Source organism: Ailuropoda melanoleuca, chromosome 2 (genome assembly GCF_002007445.2).
Source record: "Ailuropoda melanoleuca isolate Jingjing chromosome 2, ASM200744v2, whole genome shotgun sequence".
Taxonomy (NCBI): Eukaryota; Metazoa; Chordata; class Mammalia; order Carnivora; family Ursidae; genus Ailuropoda; species Ailuropoda melanoleuca.
The window spans coordinates 64,648,560-64,670,943 of NC_048219.1; the positions used below are offsets into that span (position 1 = coordinate 64,648,560).

Genomic DNA, 22,384 nt, shown 5'->3' on the forward strand with positions numbered 1-22,384 from the left:
TCAGAGATATCCATTTTGAACCTTTTATATATTTGTAGCCCTTTTAAAACTTTGCATCTATTTACATAGAGTTTCAAACTGTGCTCATAATATACACTTGTTTGCATTATTTCAAAAAACTTAATATAACATTTTAAGCATTTTTCTATGCCATTAAATATTCCTCAACAATATGATTTTTTAGTGACTGCACACTAGCCCACTGTCTGGACATATAATTTATTCATTTTAGATGGTGTCTAATTTTTTTTTTCCATTATACATGGTACTTTGATAAGGCCCTTTGTGCGTATACTCTCAGTTCTCGTTCCTCGTCTGTAAAGAAGCCCCAAACTACTTCACGTGGCTATCGTGAAGGTCAGGCGAGGGAGTCCACGTAGAAGATGACGAATCACGCCTGGCACATAATAAACACTCAACACTGTTAGCTACTACTGTTATTACTGACAGGAGATATTTGTGGTTAGTGCCCAAACAGAACTAAATCGAGTGCTTGGTATTAAGTACATCAAATTATGCACTCTAAATATACTCTAAGAATATTTTTATAGCTTTGTTGAGAAATTTGCTTTTTCAAATTACCTAGAATTTGCTGGATGTTTCATTATGAATAGTAATTGAAAGGATGTTTGTTTAGATTTTATTTCTGTGCCTCAGGATGTCCTTGATGGGAAGGTGGGGGTCTTCACATATTACAAGTGATTTCCTGGTTTTAGAATTGAAAGGAAGTCAACAAAGACTGACTTATTTGATTGGCCACACGTTTGCTCGACAGGGTTAACATCTAGTTAGGTTACCTTCTTGATATTCCGTGGCTGCCCCAGCAGCTGTGGGTCAGAAGTTCAGAACAAAAAGTGAAATCCTAGGATTAACTGTCATACTCTTGTATCAAATATTTTTCTGTTGACTCAACTTCCCGTGGTAATTGTTTTGGGATGAGGCTTTGCCACCACTGCCGACGGCTACACTCTCAGTTGGCGCTGGTTAGGTAGTAGGCAGCAGAAGAGCCACTCCACTGGTGGCCCACGGCTTTTCAGGACCATCTCTGTGTCTCCCGAGAGCCCCGGGGCTCGCAGATTCTGCGGTTTTGTTGGGTGGCAGCATGAAAGGGAAGAGCGTGGAATCGCAAGGACGGCAACCGGAGCCCTGGCTCGGCCGCTAACCAGCTGTGCGACTGTGGGCAAATTACTCAAGCTTCTATGTCTCAGTTTTAGTCTCGGTAAAATAGACATGACAATAATAATAATAATAATAATAATAATAAAATAATAATAATAATAATAATAATAATAATGCATACCTCATCAGGCCCACCCCGAACATTTATAGGACCTCAGCCGAGTATAAACGAACACAGCCCACATCTCCCTTCTCTTTCGACTTGGCCCCCACTCACACTGTGAGGAGCTTTGTGCGGAGTGTCCACACCCCAACCTGCAGGTCCTGAGCCCTCCACACGCCCACCCCCCACTGGCCGGTAAACCAACCTTGGGAGGGTGTACCAGGGAAGAGGCCCAGGCAAGCCCCAGAAGGAGGCTTGGGCCACTGAGGCAGGTGAGGCTGCGGCCCCAGGCAGCCAGAGCTTGGTCTAGAAAGGGAGTGTGGGTCTGGGGGGTCACTTCATCCTGGCCCCACAAGGAGGGAAGTGGCAAGCAGAAGGGTGTCTGAGCGTGGGGCCTCTGTTGCCTGGATCTGAGGACTAACTGGGTCGGTGCCTGTCCTGTGCTTAGCGCAGCACATGGCATGCTGCTGCCGCTCAGTAAATGAAGCTACGATTGTGGTGGCAGAACTGTCACCAGAAGAGAACTCAAGCATGATCTCGTCCAAGTCCTTTATGTTATATGGCGAGGAAACTCAGAAATATTAACATTAACCACTGTTGAGCACATACAGAACCTGGACCTGGGGCTCTTACCACCCAGCTGCCTTTCTTCTCTCTGCTCCGCAATGCATTCTCTTCAGCAACGTGCAGATGTGGGGTCAGAACCACCTTTAATATTCAAGGTCCACAGAGGCGACTCGTGCTTTTCTGAAAAGGGGCAGAGAGTGTGTCCTTGGAGAAAGGGGCACCTTCAGTGGGAGTCAACGCTCCCAGGCCTCCTGTGTATGGCTCGCCGTGTTGATGTTGGAACACCTCAAATATTTACTGAACAACGAGAAGCGTACGGATAAAGAAGAAGGTGACGTTCTGTACTTGATAGCAGTGCATTGAAAGGCCTCAGAGTGAATATTTTAAGTCAGAAAAACCTATTCTGATTCAGGACTCAGATTTACAGGCTGACTGAATTTCTTTTCATGAGTTAAATACCAAAGAAAAGTAATTTTGAAATTTCCTTTCTTGTTCTCATTGTAAAACCGAGTTTGTTTCATTTCATCCACAATAATATATTCTTTGACCTTTTAGCACCTGAAGATTTCTCACTCTCACTAAAAAAATGATTTCTATTTTTAAAACCTTTTTTTTTGGTTTATTTATTTAAGTAATCTTGACACCCAACATGGGGCTCGAACTCATAACCCTGAGATCAAAGGTCTCAAGCTCCTCTAACTGAGCCAGCCAGGTGCCCCAAAACTTTTAATTATGGAAATGGTCAAACATATAGGAAAGTGAGGCAACGACAGGATGAGTCTGGTGTATGAGGCTCCCTGCACCCATGGGCCCCAGCTTCCTCTGGATTATGTATGACCAATCCTGTTTCATCCATGAGTTCCCCTGCCTTCCCCACTCTGGCAATGGGTTTTGCGTCAAACCTCAGACCTTCTATCATTTCATTCATAAAGAACTTGTTTTCTCTACGATTTTGGTGCACATTTAAAGCTCACTATCTGGCCACTTCAGATTCAGCTTGTCCGGCTGGGGGAGTCAATGGACCAAGGCTTGGGCCCTTCTAGATGCCTTGCATGGTTCCATGTCCAGAGAATTCAGGGCAAATCAGCTTGAAAATGCAGCCAGCCTCAGGCAGGAACTGAATCAGGGAACATTTTGGATACTTTTTATTCCTTGTTGAATTTTTGCCAACTCTGTATATGGTATTGCCATAAAGGTCTTCTTGTCCCCCCCCCCTTTTTTAAGAATGAAACTTCTTTCCCATTCTGTGAGAGAGAAGACTGTCATTCCAGACCCCTTCATCCTCTCTGCTGCTGTTCAGCTTTCCTGCCATTTTGCTCCTGCACGAGTCTCGGTTTGCATATTCTGGGCTTTGGCAATTCCCCGGGGAACCCAGGGATGGGGAGGGTGGCCCCGCTCAATGTCACTGAAAGATTATTGCACTTCAATCGGTGGAGTTCAACTGAGAACTTTCTCTGAGTAGTCACTGAATTTTAAATCATGATCCTAAAAAGACTGAGAGTGAAAAAAAAAAAACAAAAAGAGAATTCCAAGTTAGAAAAAAAAAATTTCACATTTCCCTGCCAGAAATACTGTTCTGATTTTCGGTTGAATGGCTTGGCTATTAATTAAGTTTTTGTGCTCAGCAGCTATCTCGTTTTCTACATTCTTGCTGTTAATCGTCATATATGTGACACATGACTTCTGTTTAAATGCTAAAGTTTATTAGAGTGGAAAAAAAAAGTTATTCAGGAAAGGAAAAGAGATTAGGAACCAAGTCCAACCATTTGCTTATTCATCTGCATATGGTTAAGAGATTTAAAAGAATCCATTGGTTTCTGTTTCACTGCTACATGCAGGCCAAGGAGCAAGGAGAAAAAAAGCCTTTTCCTATCCACGGTGTAGAAATACGTTTTCTTCCTTTTGCCTTGGGGGCGAGAAATCGTTTCCTCTTCTAATATTAAGCCAAAGTAACCAAACTTTGGAGAGACTGGCTCCTTCTGAAAGGTTATTGTTCTGATTACTTTTGCTTTGTAACAAATTCCCCCAGAATTTAGTGGCAGAAAACAGCAGCCATTTTATCTTGTTCATGGACTCTGTGGGTCAGAAATGCACAGGGCACAGCGTCTGAGCCTCAGCCGGGAGGACTAGAAAGGCAGGGAGTGAAGAGAATGGCAGGGCTGGAATCGTCTGAAGGCTTCTCTCCTCGTACATCTAGCACCCTGGATCGAGGTGATTCAAAGTCTATACTCGGCTGCGACTGGGAACCAGAACACCCACACGTGGCCTCTGCGTGTGGCTTGGGCTTCTCGAAGCCTGGTGGCTGGGTACTGAGAGGCCATCCCAAGGCGGAGCGTCCAGAGGGCAAGCATTTCAAGAGACCACGTGGGACGTGGTCTTGCTGCATTCTAGCGTCCGACAAGCCCCTCAGGCCGGTTCAGTTAGGTTCAAAGGGAGCCACCGGACTCTACCTCTCGACGAAGTCAAGGTCCTACGGCAGAAGGCACGTGGAGGGCCGACCGTGGACAGTACAACTGACCCGGTCGTCCTGGCTCTCGGCCGGTGTGAGGCGGTGTCATGAGGCATCTCCAGTGAGGAGGTCGGGGAAGGAGGTGTTTTTTGCTGAGACCATCTTCTTCCCCCAGGCCCCCTCACGAGGCTATTGCATCCAGTTCTTCCTCAGCTGCTCCCCAGAGCCATGCTTTGTCCCCGACACCGTCCGTCTGTGTCCCCTCCCTGGCCGTGGCAGAGGTGGCGTCCGATAAACAAGCACGTCCCCTGTAGCAGCTTCCTGGCGGCTGTGCGTTGTTTTCTGTCTTGTCTTTCCCCGGCTGCGCACACCCACAAATACATATGGACAGATTCCTTTACCGCTGGTGGTGGAGAAATCAGGGCTTTTTTGAGAAATAATTCACATACCATAAAATCCACCCATCTAAAGTGTACGTACAATTCAGTCGTTTCTGGTATACAGTTGTACAACCACAACCACTATCTAATCCCAGAACATTTTCATCGCCCCAGAAGAGAAATCCCATCCTTGCAAGAAGTCGCCTCCATTGCCCCTTCCACAGCCTCTGCCAAGAGTCAACTCTCCCTTCTGCCTACGGATTTGTCTGTTCTGGACATTTCATATAAAGGGAGTCATAGGATATGTGGTCTTTTGTGACTGGCTTCTTTCACTGAGCACGCTTCCAAGGCTCCTTTGTCCACGTTGTAGCATGTCATGTACCAGTAGTTCATTCCTTCTGTGACCAAGTCATGTTCTGGTGTAGGCATATAGAACATTTCGTTAATCCATTCATTGCTCCGCGGACCTTTGGGTTGTTTCTGCTTTTTGTCTATTACGTAATGCCAGTATGAACATTTGTGTACAAGTTTTTCTGTGCACGTGTATTTTCAATTCTCTGGCCTATATATACCTAGGACCGGAATGGCTGGGCCATACAGAAACTTTATGTTTAACTTTTTAAAGAACTGCGTGACTGTTGATCACAGCTGCTGAACCATCCAATGTCCCCATCAGCAATGTATGAGGGTTTCAATTTCTCCACATCCTTGGCAACCGTTGTTATAAAAAGACAACTTTTTATGATAGCTACCCTATGGTTGCTGCACTTAGTTTAAGGACACCTTCCTTCAGGCCACTTACATACCATGGGAGTCACGTTGGTTACCTGGAGACACAGAGTTACTAAGGACTTAGTATTTGCCAGGCTTTGTGCTAAAGGGACCATCTTAGTTTGGTGCACACAACTCTTTAAGGAGGGACCATCACTATGCCTAATCGACAGGTAAACAAAACAAGCACAGAAGAACTTGCTGGAAAAGTGAGGCAGTATGGAAATCATGCATTACCTGTATTTAAAAAAATTACAAAACTTGGACACTAAGGTAGGAGTTTGTAGTCCAAGTGAAAGTTTTGGAAAACTTATTCCCCCCTCCCCCAAAACAAAACACCTCTGGCAGATTGTGGTTGGCAGAATTCTCGATGGCCACCCCATAGCATCCACACCTTTATAATCCCCAAGTATGGGTGCAGCCTGTGACTATCACCGGCTATCACTCCCCTGATTATGTTACATGAACACTGCAAAGAGGACTCTGCAGATGTAATTATAGACGCCAAGGGGACTTTGCAGATGTAAATATATAATTTTATATATATATATGCAGTTGATTTTGAGTTAATTATTTTTTTTAAAGATTTTATTTATTTGACAGAGAGAGAAACAGTGAGAGAGGGAACACAAGCAGGGGGAGTGGGAGAGGGAGAAGCAGGCTCCCTGATGAGCAAGGAGCCCGATGCGGGGCTTGATCCCAGGACCCTGGGATCACGACCCGAGCTGAAGGCAGACACTTAATGACTGAGCCACCCAGATGCCCCTGATTTTGAGTTAATCAAAACGGAGATTATCCTACATGTTCCTGACCCAGTCACATGAATCCCTCAAAAGAGACAAACAGCAGTAGAGACTCCCTGGCCTTTAAGGAACAGGTCACCACGAGTCCTACAACTGCAAGGAACTGAATTCTGTCAACTACGACGTGAACAAGCTTGGAAGAAGGTCCAGAGTTCCAGATCTGAATCCAGCCATGGCTGTCTCCCTAATTAAAGCCTTGTGAGACCCCGAGGCAGAGAAGCAGTTATGCCCTGCCTGGATTTCTTTTTTTTTTTTTTTAAGATTTTTTTTTTTTTTTATTTTACTTATGTGACAGAGAGACAGCCAGCGAGAGAGGGAACACAGCAGGGGAGAGGGAGAGGAAGAAGCAGGCTCCTAGCCGAGGAGCCTGATGTGGGACTCGATTCCGGAACGCCGGGATCACGCCCTGAGCTGAAGGCGGTCGCTTTAACGACTGCGCCACCCAGGCGCCCCGCCCTGCCTGGATTTCTAACGTATAGAGCAGTGAGAGAACACGTGTTGTCTGAAGCCACTGAACTTATGGCCATTTGTTACACAGCAATAGAAAACTAGTACATAGATCATGGACTGACTAAAGGCTGATCGAGAAGAAGTTACTGATGTGCCATTACATAGAGGAGCAGCTCTCCAAATGGAGCCCAGGGAACCCTGGGGGTCCTCAAGACCTTCAACGGGTCCGTGAGGTCAAAGCTATTTCTATAATAATGCAAAGATGTCATTTTCCTTTCTCCTGCTCATTCTCTCATGAGCTTGCAGTTTTCTGGATGCTTCATGTGTGAGGATATCATTGCTCTGATAGCTAATGATATGTAGTCCTGTGTATTCTTGTGTTTAAAACATTTCCCTAATTTCTAATGTGGTAAATAGTGACCAATATAGCCACCATAAACAAAAGTTTGCGGGGTCTTCGATAATTTTCAAGACTGTAATGAGGTCCCGAGACCAAAAAGTTTGAGAACGTTGGTCTAGATGAGCTGTAACTAAGTAGGCACAGACGAAATCTGAAGGTACTAGAATTCATATGTTTTGTCAATGCCTACATTTGGTCCAGAACTGTGGCAGGTGTGACCAAGAGTGCATCAAGGACACGAAGGTACGAGGTACAGTCCCTGATGTAAGGTGAACATAAAGAAATAATTATCAGAAGCATTCACTTCTTCCCTCTACAGGTGTTTCTAAGCACAAGGTACTGCAATATGACGGTCTGTAGCTCAGCGCTAACCTTAGGCATGGGTGGCTATGTCACCGAGGTGTTTAGAGAAGACGCTGAAACAAGGCCATGGGAGACAGGGAAGAGTTTGTGGGGGAGGTGAAATGTAAGGTGGGAGGGGAAGTGGAAGGAGGACAAATACTCCAGGCTTATCCTTCAGATTTCAGCTAAAACATCCTTCTTAGAGAGGCCTTTCCTGATATCCCTTTCTAGAGCACCCAGAACCCTCTTCTCCATCTCAGCGCCCCATTCATCTCCTTCCTGGCACTTTTCTTTCTTTTTTTAAACCTAACCTAGCTGTTAAGGTAAGTCTGGCAGGAGCTAGAGTGCCTTGGTTCAAATCCCGGCTCTGCCACTTTCTAGTTATAAAATCTTGGGTAAGATACTTAATCTTTCTATGCCTCAGTTCCTCAACAAATGTGCTAATAAAACAAGGAATTTATGTTGAAGAGTTAGCTTAGGTTGTCACCACGGGACTGAAGAGGAAAGGGTGGGTGTGAACTAGTTCAAAGGCAGAATCAATAGGTGAATTCAGATGACAAGGAGAGAAGAGGATGGAAAGACGAGGGAAAATTCTGGGGGTATTAAAAAAAGGGAGGAGAGAAACCAATTATATATGGCTCAAGGAAAGTGAGTACAAAACAACAATTATTCCAAAGTTTGTTGCTTTCGACAACGACAGAGGCTAGCATCAGTTAACTACTTTGGAAAGGTAAGGGGGAGCTATGTCAAATCCATGTTTAAAGTGAGTCAACAGCAAGAACATGAGTGTCGACAATTTGTTTTTAGAGCGCTAGAGTTGGGGGCTGAACAGAAGAAAGTTCAGGGCAGCCAAGAAAATCTGGGTGTCTGCTCATTGCTGGACAGAGCTAAAATCATGGGGAAGAAACTCCACATTGCCCCACTGTATGGAGTGAGCTGTGTGGAGAAGGACAATCTTCTTTAACACTCACGATGATGTTCTTCCTGTGGATAAAAGAGGCTTAAGACATTGCTGTCAAGTTCCTTTTGGTGAGATGGGGCTTTTCTTCTGCAAAGACGAAATAAAGCACTGATTCAATCTAAGGAACTGCGCGGTAAGGGGGTAGTACATTTCTCAGTTTGAATCTCACTTTGTAAGGCCAAATAAACACATTTCAATTTGCTTTTATATGGGAAAGCTAGGGTCATCTCCTTTCTAGCAAGGACTTCTTGCTATTCAGTCTAAAATTGTACAACATTCCTCTTGTTGATACGGTTTCATAGCACTCTAAGTTCCTGGCTAAAGCTTCCTGTGATGACTTTTGGATGTCCTATTTGAAATAGTTAGACTTTCAGCCTGGCAAGCTGCTGAAACCCTTTAGGACAACTGAACTGTAGATAAAAATCTTCCAGGGAAGTAGGTGTGGGCAGGATGTGTGGTTTCCTTGTCTCTCGTTTAAAGACTGATGCAATTAATTTTTCGTGAACAGTCTCTTCCAGTAAGAGGTGCATTCCAGAGTGTTTCAAGAGCAATCAGAGAGGGCCAGCTTGCTACTGATTTTCAGTTTGAGTTGAGACTAGAGTGCGATGTTTTTCAAGCTGCGCCCCTCTCCTAATGTGACCTTGAGGACCTGAATTAGCCATAACAACGCCACAGAGCACAGCAGGAGCTTGTTTATCAAATAATCCGGAACCAAGCAAAGCTCGCTCTGGATGTGTGCACAGCAGTCGGAATCCAGGAAGACAGTCCTAATTTTTAGTGATATCACACACACGAGATTTTTTTCTTTGACATTCCAGGCTAACCACTGTCTACGTTAAGGCTCTGCAAAACATCTGGGACATACATTTCTGGAAAAAATTATGGCATCTTTTCTAACAACTCTCCATGGCCTAAGCATTGCGTGCTCTGGCCTGACAGGAGCCCCTGCAGCAGCATTACCCGTGGGGGCCGGGGAAGCTGCGCGGGCGCACAGACAGGTGTTAACTCAACTGAACGCGGTCCAATTTCATGCATCAACTATTTACTAGCGCCACTGAGGGACAAAGTGCGGAGCAGAGCAAAATTTAAAGGTGAAAAAATGTACCTGCTATTATCCCTAAAAAAAAATCACTTTCTCTCTAGAAAAGTAGAGGCTTATTTCATCTGACATTCCAGGCCTTTCCATCAGTGGAAGCAGGGGCAGGACCTGACGTTGGACGATTAAAGTCAAAGCACACGACGAACTACCTCCTGGCTACTCCATGGCTACCGAACCAGACAGCAAAACAGTTTCCCTGTTCGGACAGTCTTCTCAGCCAAACACCTAGGAAAATGTCCTGGTGACAGATGTGCATACTTTATCCAGAGATTTGCCCAAAGAGCAAGAAAAGCTAGATCAGCCTCAGCATTTTCATTGTACAGCCTCTCAGGTATTCATGCATTTTCACAGACACTCCATCTCTTCATTGATTTCCTATCATTTCTTTATTAAATGTACATCATAGATTTAAGAGGAGAAAAGAAAAACCTTAAACACTACGAGAGGTCTTCTCACTGTTAGAAGAGAGGGCCTAGAGGAAGGGGACAGAATTCCTGTTTGTTGAGGACCGCCCAGCCCGGCCCCACACTCGGGGTTGTACTTCTGTTGGTAGTCGACAGGGCAGCTCACATTCTCAAGCAGGACCAACAAAATAATTTGTGGGGATCAGTGCAAAATAAACACAGGTCCCTTGTTCCACATCTATTAAGAAATTTGTGATAGCAGGGTACAAAAGCAGGTGCAGGGCCCTCCTGAGTGCGGGTCCCTGTGTGAGGCTCAGGCCACACGCCCGTGAAACAGGCTTTGCTCTCCAGCCAGGCTGCCAGGGCTGGAATCTCGACTTTGCCATTTGCTGGTCATGTGATCTTAGACAAGTCACCTGTAAAAGGGGGATAGTAACAGTCCCTACCTCACCGAGTTGTTAGCAGGATTCTATGAGTTAATACTTGAAAAGTGATTAGAAGAATACCTGGCGTACAGCAAGACCTCACATAAACGTTCAGTAAAAATACGCCCTACGGAGCCTGAACATCTCAAAATGCCAGGGACGACGACAGCCACGACGTTGTGAATTTACTAAAACATTTTTAAAAAATGGTTTGAGAGTTTGGATTCCTGAAAAACAAACTCATGTTTTTAGTACTATGACAGTGGTCACCTTTCAATTTATTTTAACGATTAAACAAGAGATTTCAAAAAGTCTTCTGGGTTGAGGGCAACGACTCACAAAGCAAAACTGAAGAACAAAAAAAAGATAGCGGTTTCTGCTCACGGTTCTGGAAGCCTGTGGAGTGCAACTTGTCATGAATCCCATGTAATATGACTGCTTCCTTTATGCTGAAAGGATTCACTAGGGACTTCACTGCTTCCATACAGGAAACAGAGCCTGCTATATCTGAACAAAACTAAGAAATATCTTTCTTTTCTTTTTACAATGCAGAATATTGTAAAAAAAAAAAAAAAGGGCTGCAGAACAGGAAATGTTACTAATCATACTAATTCTATATTTAGCTGTAGGAAAAATATTACTAAAACAAGTTAGAAGATAACTTGCAGGTAGTGATACAAAAGAAAAGAAATTTGGTGCACAGAGGCATAAACCACTTAATGGTTTATTAATGTTTGTTTTATTTTTATTTTTAATTCAATTTTTAAAAAAGATTTTCTTTATTTAAGGGAGAGAGCACACATGTGGGGGGAGGGACACAGGGGGAGAAAGAGAGAATCTCAAGCCGACTGAGCGGGAGCCTGACACGGAGCTTGATCTCATGACCCTGAGATCATGACCTGAGTCTGACGCTTAACCAACTGAGCCACCCAGGCGCCCCTTAATGTTTGTTTTGTAAGAGCACCTTCCGTTTTCTTACTGGATTATTTACACATTTTTTACTCTTCACCACCAATAATTCTCAGGACCTTCAGAACCTTTTACAATAAACACGCAGTTTTTTCTACTCCAATTATAATAAATTCGATTGACTGCAAAATTCTAGAGAAATAAGTTGTCATTTGTCAAACAATTCGCCCGAGGTATACAGACTTGGGATACTTCTCCTTAAGAGCTGGCCACTGAACAATGAAGTAATCGGAGAGGTGAAACAGAATCTTTCCGGACAGGGATAGATGTTCTACTCGGCAGATGCTTTCAACATAGACAATGATCACTTTCTTTATCCCCAGTATCCCAAGGAGAAGGGCAGATATGCAGATAGGAACACATGTTCCTGGTCCATTACACAACACCTTAAAAAAAAAAAAAACAACAAGAAGGTCAAATTAATATAACACTAATCTAAATGAGGCATTTAAAATGAAAAACAGTCACATCTTAGAGGAGATTTTGTATTATTCTAACCCTTGAGTTATTCCTTCTCAAGATCTAGTATGCAGCAAACCCATGCACTCAGGAGCCAGGCAGGGCTGTGCTGCTGACTCTCCTGCTTATCAACTGTGTGGCAAACAGCTTAACTTCTCTGGGCCTGGGCAGCGTGCCTTGTGCTACCAGAGGTGTCTAGCACAGTGCCTGGTACTCAGCCAGCGTCCACTGGACACCTGTGTACTGCTCTTCTCCAGATATTTGGTGGATCTTGAATGTCACACAAAAACACAGAAGACAGATAAAGTCAGCTATGAGTCATTGTTTTCTCATCTATCAACTTGTTCTCGTTGATTTTTAAAAATAATCTTTATAACAGTGGGAGCACTGACATGTAAGATGTAGGAGAAAACGTCTTTAAATGACTATGTAGAGTATCTTTGTGGGCTACAGAATCATTTAGGAGTTCAATTCAACAAATGGGATTTATGTGAGAAGGCTACTAAATGAATGAGATTTTTTTCTCCAGAAAATTTAATCTGCGCTTGTGGTCCAGACAGTTTAACACTTTTGAATTTTCTGCTAATTTTTACAGAAAAATTAACTATAATTTTATAAAAAACTAAAAACAACTTAGTTGGCAAAAAATAACGAGAGAAATAAAAATTCGATTCCTAGAGCAACTGCAAAGGATTTTTAGAAGTCTTTTAAGAAAATGAGAGGAAACCTATTTCACAGAATCGTTGGTAATTTATTATACTTTCAGAGAAAAAAGTATTTGCACAAACATCTTATGAATATGCTTAGATTGATCGACTTAATTAGTAAAACCTAACAAAGCATTTTTTTTTTTTTAAGTAGGCTCCACGCCTAGTGTGGAACAACCTGGGGCTTGAACTCACGACCCTGAGATCAAGACCTGAGCTGAGATCAAGAGTTGGAGTTGGACGCCTAACCAACTGTGCTACCCAGGTGCCCCTAATAAAGCATTTTTTTATTCCATAAATGATAAAACAGGAGATTTGTGGGTGTCTATGTATGCCTGTTGGGTATTATCTACAATGTCACATGATCTTTCTAGCGCAAAGTCCACAAAACTTATCAGACATCAGAGAATTTCAGAGTCGAAAGGGTCCCCGGATACACTGCCGACAATCTTGGCATTTCAGATTCTCCCTGATGGACAGACATCCTGTCAGGGCTGTAGGACAGGGCCAGGACTCTAGGGGTTTGATAAAAGTTATCTGATCTAGGCTCTGCTCTTCCTGGAGGCATGACCACCTGGCACACCATTCACAGAACTCCGGGAAGAGAGAAGGTAGCTTGTTTCAGGTGGGAACCAATCTTTTTTGTGCCTTCTTTAAAGTGTCTACCTACAATTTAATGAGAGTCACCACCTCGGCTCTCACCACCACTCTTTTTTTTTTTTTTAAAGATTTTATTTATTTATTTGGCAGAGAGAGAGAACAGCCAGTGAGAGAGGGAACACAAGCAGGGGGAGTGGGAGAGGAAGAAGCAGGCTCCCACCAGAGGAGCCTGATGCAGGGCTCGATCCCAGAACGCCGGGATGACGCCCTGAGCCCAAGGCAGACGCTTAACGACTGCGCCACCCAGGTGCCCCTCACTCTTTATCAACAACTCACTGCGGCCAGGAACAGTATTATACATTTCACATGCATTATTTCAATTACTCCTCACAGCAATCATTTGAGGCAAGTTTTATTGTCCCTTTTTGTAGAATAGGAAACTGAGGCACAGAGAGATTTGGGCAAATTGCCTTATCACAAGTTCAGGAGTGGAGGAGTTCTTTTTTTTTATTATTTTTTGAAGATTTATTTATCTGAGAGAGAGAGCGCGTGCACACGCGGTGGGGACAGGCACAGGGGGAGGGAGGGAGGGAGGGAGAGAGGGAGAGAGAGAGAGAGAGAGGGAGAGAGAATCTAGAGCAGACTCCCTGCTGAGCATGGAGCCCAATGCGGTGCTCGATCTTATGACCCTAAGATCATGACCTGAGCAGAAATCATAAGTCGGACGCTTAACTTACTGAGCCACCCAGGCTCCCCAGGAATGGAGGAGTTCTATTGCTTCAGTCACTTTGTCTCCTGTGACTCAGTTACCATATACAAAGGGAGACTGGATTAAATGACTTTCCCTGTCAGCTCCACGATTCTTCTGATTATACGGCTTTATTTTGCCTCTAGTGTTGTCTTATGCCTAAATTACAAGATTGTTCTGAATCCTTTCAGGGTTTAGAATTCTAAAAATCTTATTAATGCAAGGTTTCTCAACAGTGGCATTACTGACATTTTGGACAGGATAATTTTTCATTGTGGTGGCCTGTCTTGCACATTGTAGGATGTCTAATAGCATCCCTGGCCTCTACCCACAAGATTCCAGTAGTCAAGACAATTAAGAATGTCTCTAGGCATTGCCAAATATCTCCAGTGGAGAACCACTGCGTTAATGTATTTCCTAAATCCTGGGTTATATGTTGCTTTTCTCAATCTTTTTTTCCACTGTACAGAATAAAATAAAACCTACAGCTAAAAAATAACGTACAGATTACTTGTTGGGTCTTCAATGTTACAAAAATATTCTCACGTTTGTTGCCTTTAAAAAATGTACATATCCACATGTGTTCATCTCACTACCTGTATACACAAACTGTGAATACTCTGATAGAAATGTCTGTATACAGGCAGGGAAATGACTGGGCATTGGTAGGAGATGTATTAGCAACCTGCTATAGATCAGAAGCAGAGACTGTTAAGATAAAAGTAAAAGTTAAAGGTATTCATTTATTTATCTCTGTCATATCTCTATTTTAAAGCACCTTACTATAAAAGTCCTAGGTATGATAAAACCACAAAACCATAAATAGAGTACCTTAAAAAGGGGCAAATTAATCTCAAGAAAACTTAGGCTAAGGAAAGCTATTTTTAATTAAGCACAGGTTTTAACTCTGAGTTTTACAGAAGCCTAGGCAAAAAAATTAAAAACTGTGGATTATGGAGTTTCTGCTATTTAATGAAGCAGACCAGAAAGACTTATTCCAAGCATTGAACAAAACAGAAGTAAAAAAGATGTTAAACAATATAATGGTTGATGTTGTCTTTTTAATTTTATAAAAAACCACAGAAATACTCTTCATATTTTTATTTCTTAAAATGGACATCCTCAATCAATGTGGGGGCCTTGCTTTTATCCTCTCTCCTCCTCACTACCTTGTAAGCTCCTTATGGGCAGGGTCAACGTCTAGGATAATCTATATTCTGTACCTGGGACAAAAAAGGCAATCACTAAATTTTGTTCAAAGGAAGGAGTGAAGGGTAAAGGAGGAGGGAATCCTTCTTTGCCTATTGTATATGGAGTCAAATGCTCTATTTGCTACACTCAACTCTGTTTATAACTCTATCATATGCACTTATAAACATAATGGCTGTAACTGACAGCTTTTAAAAAACCATTCCCCCCAAAAAGCCCTAAAACCAACAAAACCCTAACCATGCCACATCCACTTGCCTTTTCTCCAGAGGAACCTCTCTCTCTCTCAACTTAAGCGCTGGGGCAGATGCCATACTCAACTATAAGGAGAGGACCTATGACTCCAGTCTGACCAGTCAGGGCATCGAATTTCTCTAACAAAAGTCACTTGTTCAGGGAAGAGCACCTAATCCAGTGAGAAATCACACGATATAGTGGGACATTTGTTGGGGCTGCTGAGAAAGCAGTGCCTTTTCTGCTATACTGGGACCTAGGAGGATGTAGGCCTGGCACCGTTAACATTTACTTGCTGCCATAAGAATGAAGCCATCACAAAGTAGAACAGAGCGGAGCTGAGAGATGAAGACAGGCCAGGTCCCCAAGGTAGCATTTACGATCCATGAATCCAGCTGTGCCTGAAGGAAACCAGATCTGTCCCTAAACTTGCCAGGTATGTGAGGGAACACATTCCATTTTTGCTTAAGCAGTATGAATCAGGACTTCTGTTACTAGTAATAAAAAGTATACTAACTGACATAGCCCTTAATTTTGTCTAACTTCCTGACCAGCCTCTATCTGCAGTGCCAACTGGTAGGTGTTCAGTACATGCTTGCAAGATGAGTTAACAGATCAATAAATAAACTTCTCTGAGAGCAGAAAATCCAAGAGATGTACTAGGAATAATACAACTTATAGGTCTAGAGAACAGAAAGAGGTCAGGGCTAATATAAATATGAATCATGAGGGTGGAAGAGCCGGATCAAGGATCAATAGTTACAAGAGGATTGTTGTTCTGTAGATTTGGGTCACCACAGGCCAAGTCCTGTTGGCTGAAACACAACATCAGTGTGTAAGAAGAGATGTGGTTAACCTGGGTAGTCTGAACTCAACTCCCAGCCTAGTAGGAACCCCATATACAGAATATGGGCCAGGACCTTTCGGCTCCTGGATTGGTTTGAAGGCAAGAGACCACGAAGTTGAGAGTGAGCCAATAGGGAGTGTGTGAAGGAGAGACTAAAAGCCGGATGGAGAGTCCGACTAGGGCTGAAACTGCAGGGAATGGACAGAGAGGCAGAGTCCAACTCTTGAGGTAACGGCCTGAAAGCCAGACTTTCAAACAGCCTCTTGCTAGTGGAGGTAGAGGCTGGAGAGAGCTCATGAACCACAGAAAAAGAGCTGCAGGGAAGGTTCTGCGGAGCTTCTAGGGCCATGGATAAAGCTGGGGAACCGGAGCCCACTGTCAAAGCTGAGCAGGCTCAGACAGGTAGTCTCCGTGGAGGTCACAGGTTTCAAAATCAACACGTCTGTTTATAGGATATTGGCTCCACTTTCTACACAGGTGAATGGCGAGATGCGATGGGAGCAAACACCGAGGTGTAGAGCATAAAGAAAAAGAGTAATCCTTCCAATCACATCAATCTGTTAACATTCTCTTTCAAGGAATGTCTTTGTATAAACATTTATATATTTTATTATAAAATAGGATCATATGTGCACACACATAATTGTGAGAGCTTGTATATAAACATTGTAAAGTTCTGTTTAGCTATAGTTTTTTGTGTTATAAAAAGTTTTTTTGAAAATCCATGATTTTTAATGACAGCATATACTTAATTCTTTGGATATCTCATAATTCAATTAACTCTTCCCTTATTAGTGGTAGAAATTTAGACTGACTGCTTTTTTTTTTCTCTTCTAAATCATGCTGTTTGAACATCTTTGTATATAAATCTGTGACCCCTGAGGTTTTAATTTTGCATTGAACTATGTTCCAGAGTTCTTGCTGAGTGAGAGGTTAGAAGAAACAGCTTCAAGGACTTAAGGAAGTTGTAGAACGTTTAATAAACCAACTGTCATGAATTGGGAATGGGCCATGTGGTGTTTTAGTTCTGCTCCTGCCTAGAATCTGTTTGAGCGATTTCTCACTGAACTGTGGCAGCCAGCAGAACCCACCTCTCATAGCACAAGTGAGACTCCTTTCTAGGTCCACTTTGCAGCTAGTGGATGGGCCAATGATCTGGCCAGATGTTTCTATCTAGATCTGACCAGGGGCAAGCGGTGTAGAAAAGCAACTCTGGAGGAGAAACTGTTCTTGTGGGAAGGGTGCCATTGGAAGAGTCTCCTGTCCAATACCAGTAGTGACAGTTGCCGTGTTCACTGTCTAGCAGTGGCCGGCTCTATGGCCATGGAATTTTGGCCACGGTCCTAGCTGCTCAGCTCCTACCTTGTCCCTCCATGTTTTCTAAACCTACTGTATTAGCTTTCTCAAGAATCCTGAAAGCTCTTCTTTTAAGGTTCCCACACCCAATTCCAAAGTGTTTGTATGTGTGTGTGTGGGGGCGGGGGCGGGTTCCCTATACACAACATCAACTAGTTCTCGGATACTAGCAATCTGAGAATTCAACTCAATCTTGACATTATCTATCCAGAGATAGTACCAGACTCCACAGGTTAAAGCTTCAGTCCTACAAGACTGTCTCTCACCCCCCACTTCAGACGCCAGTCACAAGTTGTGCTTCTGACTGACAGGCTACAGACTGGAAGTTAGAACGGCCTCCTCCTTACATTCCTTTAATTTGCCAGAGCAGCTTGCAGGACTCAGGGCAACAATTACACTCACCAGTTTATTAAAGGATATGATAAAGGATATGAATAAACAGCCAGATGAAAAAATTCATAGGGTGAGGTATGGCACGCCACTCTCCCCAATCTCGAAAGTGTTCATCAACTCAGAAGTTCTCTAAACCCAGTCCTTTGGGTTTTGATGGAGGCTTCATTACATGGTCATGACTGACTAAGTCACAGGCCACTGGCTGATTTAACCTCCAGTGCCCTCTTCCCTCCTCTGAGATTGGGGGAGGGACTTGACAATTCCAACCCTCTAATCACCGGGTTGGTGGGTTGGTGCTCCTGGCAACCAGGACCCAAAAGTCACCTTCATTAATATAACAAAAGACTCATTCATTGCCCTATCACAGGAAATTCCAAGGGTTTTAGGAGCCTTGAGCCAGGAACCTTGGACTAAGACCAAATGCGTATGAGAAATATATATGGTCATTTGGATGACCAAATATATATTTTTCATAGATCACAAAATTGTAGCTCTCAATAGCCTTTCACTAAATTTTTTTCCTGTTTCAATCAGCCAGAGTGGATTCTTACGGTTTGTTACCAAGAACCCAGACTGGTATGGGAAGAACAAAGGCTTTGAGAGTAGCAATGCAGAGTTCGAGGAGGAGTGGATCATGTCAGAACAGGCATAGGATATGCTCAGGCAGGGCAGGGAGTGCTAAACCGTGAGCACAGGAAGCAGACACAGTGAAACATGGACGAGGATGAGGCCTCAAGAAGGGCCAGGTGAGCAAGCACTCCAGTACCCGAAGGATAGGTGTGAGGCCTCATTCAGAGAGAAGGAGGGCAAGATCAGTGAGAGAACAGCTCAGAAAAGTGGAGAGAGAAGCATCTGCGACTAATCAAGGGAGTGAGGAAGAAAATCCAGTTGGAGAGCAGGTGGTCCGTAACACACAGAGGTTGCCGTCAGAGTACCAGAAGGCTGGGGTGAAGCCTGAGGAAAGGCAGCGCCAAGGGTCCGCGAGCAGTGGAGGTGGACAGCAGGAAGGAAAAGGATGTGTAGCAGATGGGATGACGTATTCCTTGGCTCACAATACGGTACACTGTATTTCTTTTTATGTATATTTAATCATCTGAGTATTAACAGTTAAACAGAAACATCTAAATATCAAAAACAATGTGAAATAACCAAATAAAATCCTAAACACTAGAATCAACAGCTATTTATGAACCTCAAGGTCTCTGACAATTCTATTACTAACACAGACTTTTCAGAGTTGTCAGCATTGTGTATATAGCTTTTTGAGGTCACTTTTCCAATTCTGGCGCTACTTTCCTTCCCTGTTCTACACAGGCTTTCGATGCTTCGCTGCATGAACATGCCACGGTCCACCCAGATACTTGCCTACTTCTCTGGAACCAGGTAGAGCTTTCATCTTTCTGTAAACTGTATCAAAAAGGTAAGTAAATGATATATTGGTTTTCTGTAGGCTCATGTGCTCATGTTATAAGGACACTGATTTTATTCCTGGCTCCTCAAATTATCAGTTACTTGCATTTCACTTAGTGACAACTCAAAAAAAAAAAAAAAAAACTGTTCCTAATGTAAATTAGGTTCCTGGACCCAGTTTCAGTGTGTGTGTGTGTGTGTGTGTACTCTTCCCCACATCAGCAATGATCTAGACACCAGCTGGGTGTCCTACAATTTAACTCCATTCTGACACTACTCAGAGAGAGAATCATATTCCACGTAAAAGGCTCAGTCCCACAAAACCACCCTCCACTTCAGATACCAGTCACGAGCCCAGGATGTGACTTGTGCTTCTGACTGACTGACAGGCTACAAACTGGAAGCTCCAACCACCTGCTTGAACTCAGGGATACCAACTGTAACTCCATGTTGTTACCAGTACTTCTGACTGAATGGCTATAAATCAGAGGTTCACATGATCCCCTCCTTGGGCTCAATTAATTTGCTAGAATGGCTCATGGAACCCAGAAAAATCCATTTACTTGCTAGATTACTGATTCATTACAAAGGATGTTAAGGGATATGAATCAACAGCCAGATGAGGAGATACACTGGGAAGGTATGGGGAAAGGGCATGCTGGGCTTCCAGGCCCTCTCAGAGCTTGCCATTCTCCTCAAATCTCCATGTGTTCACTAACCCAGAAGCTCCGTGAGCCCCATCTTCTTGGGTTTTTATGGAGGTTTCATTACACAGCTATGATTGATTAAATCATTGGCCACTGGCGACTGGTCAAACCTCCAGGTCCTCCCTGGAGGTTGAGACTGAAAATGCAAACCCTTCAAACATATGGTTGGCTACACTGGCAACCAGTCTGCGTCTTAGGGGCTTTCCAAACAACAACAACAAACAAACAAACAAAAAAACTTTCACTGTTCTCATCACTTAGGAAATTCCAAGGTTTACAGAAGAGCTTTGAGTCAGGAACTGTGGATAAAGACCAAATATAAAAGAGAAGGTGACCAAAATCACCAAATACACACTTTTCTTCTAAATCACAACATCGCACAATATAATCAGAAAAGGAGCAGTGAACTTTGGTCCTGTAGGATCTTGCCCAATTGATTAAGTTCCCCAAACTGACACCTCAACACTGATTACTCCAGCTCAGCCAGAATATTCTTGCTCATACTGCATTCACATGATCCATCAAGAGGGTGGACAACATGGTGCTTTTGGGCCAGGGATTTGCAATCACACAGACCTGGGCTGACTGTTTCACAGCACTGTGACCAGCGACACACTGCTCATCCATTCCACAGCTCAGTGTCTTCATTTGTGGACTACTTCATTCAAGAAATATTTATTGAGCAAAGATAATATGCCAGGCACCGTTCTGGGTATGAGAGATGTATAGTGAACAGAAGTCTGTGCCCTCACAAAACGTACATCCCAGTGGGCAGACAGAAAATAACAGATGCACGTATGAATATATAACACAAAGCAGGAGAAGGAAACAGGAGATATGGAGGTCAAGGAAGATGTGGGGGGAGGTTTGTGAGCAAATATCTGATGAAGTGGTATGGTCTTCCAAGTGAATCAGACATCAGTTAGAGCTAGAGGCAGGAAAGATGAGGCAGATTTTGTGGACTGACTGTAAGTTACCGAGGGCCAATGAAAAGGTTTGGGGGGTTGGGGAGGGGTGGGTGCTTGAGACAGATTATATTTTAACAGAGATGTTAAACTCTGTCTTGGGGGTTTGACTTCTTGTGGTACCTACTGGAAACAAAGACATGCAGGGCCAGATGACCCTCATCCAATGTCCTTGTGGGGAGGCAAATGTTAAGCTCTAATGTATTCTCCTTCTTGGGAGTTTGCAGTGGTGAGGCAGAGAACGTTACGGGTGGGGAAGAGTAATTAACGAGGAAAACAGCATCTATGTAATAGTATTACTGTGAAGATTGAATAAGACAATACACGTAAAGCATCTAACATATTGCTTGGCCCATGGTGAAAATCCAGTAAATGACAGATTATTATAATCCATCCAAAGGTCAAGTAGTATAATTGTGGCATTTTTCAATTAAGAGTGCTCATAAGGCTCTTCCCTCACTCTGTCAGGCACAGCACTGACCCGGCATGATTTATCCTACCCTTCAGAGGATACCTTGTAAGAGTAACCCAACCATCCATTTTGGTCTCTTTATCATCCAGTCATATTTTTTGCCCTGCCTGCTCCACTCCAAGTGACGCCTGTGTAAGAAAGTGATGGAAGGAGCCTGATGACCAGCAGTGGTATTTTCTGGATTTGCACAGATGGTAGATGACTGAAGGATTTTGGAGTATCCCTGCGCTGGGCCTGCAGAGCCCCAGTAGTGTATCTCTCAGCCTGTGGCCAAATGGCTGTGAAAGCTGATGGCTGCAACAAGGTCAACAAGCCTGATAACATGATGAATAAGCCTGCTCTCGTTCACTTCAAAACAGGAGCTGCTTGTTTCTCATACAATGGGAAACTAGGCATCCCAACCTTCTGCTGACCTTCCTGATTTGTTGGGTTTGGGTTCAGCAACAGGGATGCTAGCTAAACAGGTGGCAGAGACACGCCGACATCAGGCTCCAGTGTCTCCTCCACAACTCAGGGACACTCAACTGTAGTTTCAGTGCATGTTAGTGAGGTCCTACAGACCAAGGCTCCACACGGTTTGGCACTCTGTACATGCTGACAGCCAACCCTCCCACTCCGAGTGCAGAGTAGGCGAAAGAACTCAGCGTTTGTCAGAGGTTGGCATCTCATTGCCTTGTCCTGATCTTCTATCATAAAAAATGTAAATACGGGGCGCCTGGGTGGCTCAGTTGGTTAAGCATCTGCCTTCAGTTCAGGTCATAATCCCAGGGTCCTGGGATTGAGCCCTGCATCAGGCTTCCCTGCTCTGCGGGGAGTCTGCTTGTCCCTCTCCTGCTCCCCATGCTTGTGTACTCACTCTCTCTCAAATAAATAAATAAAATCTTGAAAGAAAAAAGTAAACACATACATAAAATTTAAACTTGAAAAATTTTTTTTGTTTTTGGTCTGGTTAAGCCACGCCTGCTTCACATCGTT

The 22,384-nt window shown here is 43.6% G+C and overlaps 1 protein-coding gene across 2 annotated transcripts in view; it reads right to left on the minus strand.

The window, feature by feature from the left end:
- Positions 1-9,909: 9,909 nt before the first annotated feature.
- The window catches only part of ALG14 (ALG14 UDP-N-acetylglucosaminyltransferase subunit), an 85,724-nt gene continuing 73,249 nt past the window's right edge, over positions 9,910-22,384 (minus strand). The window contains exon 4 of one of the 2 annotated variants that reach the window (XM_002915127.4): positions 9,910-11,688. In XM_002915127.4, coding sequence (XP_002915173.1) covers positions 11,458-11,688 — 231 coding nt within the window. In that variant the 3' untranslated portion in view covers positions 9,910-11,457. The remainder of the gene's footprint in view (positions 11,689-22,384) is intronic. The other variant, XM_019795126.2, reaches the window with a different exon arrangement.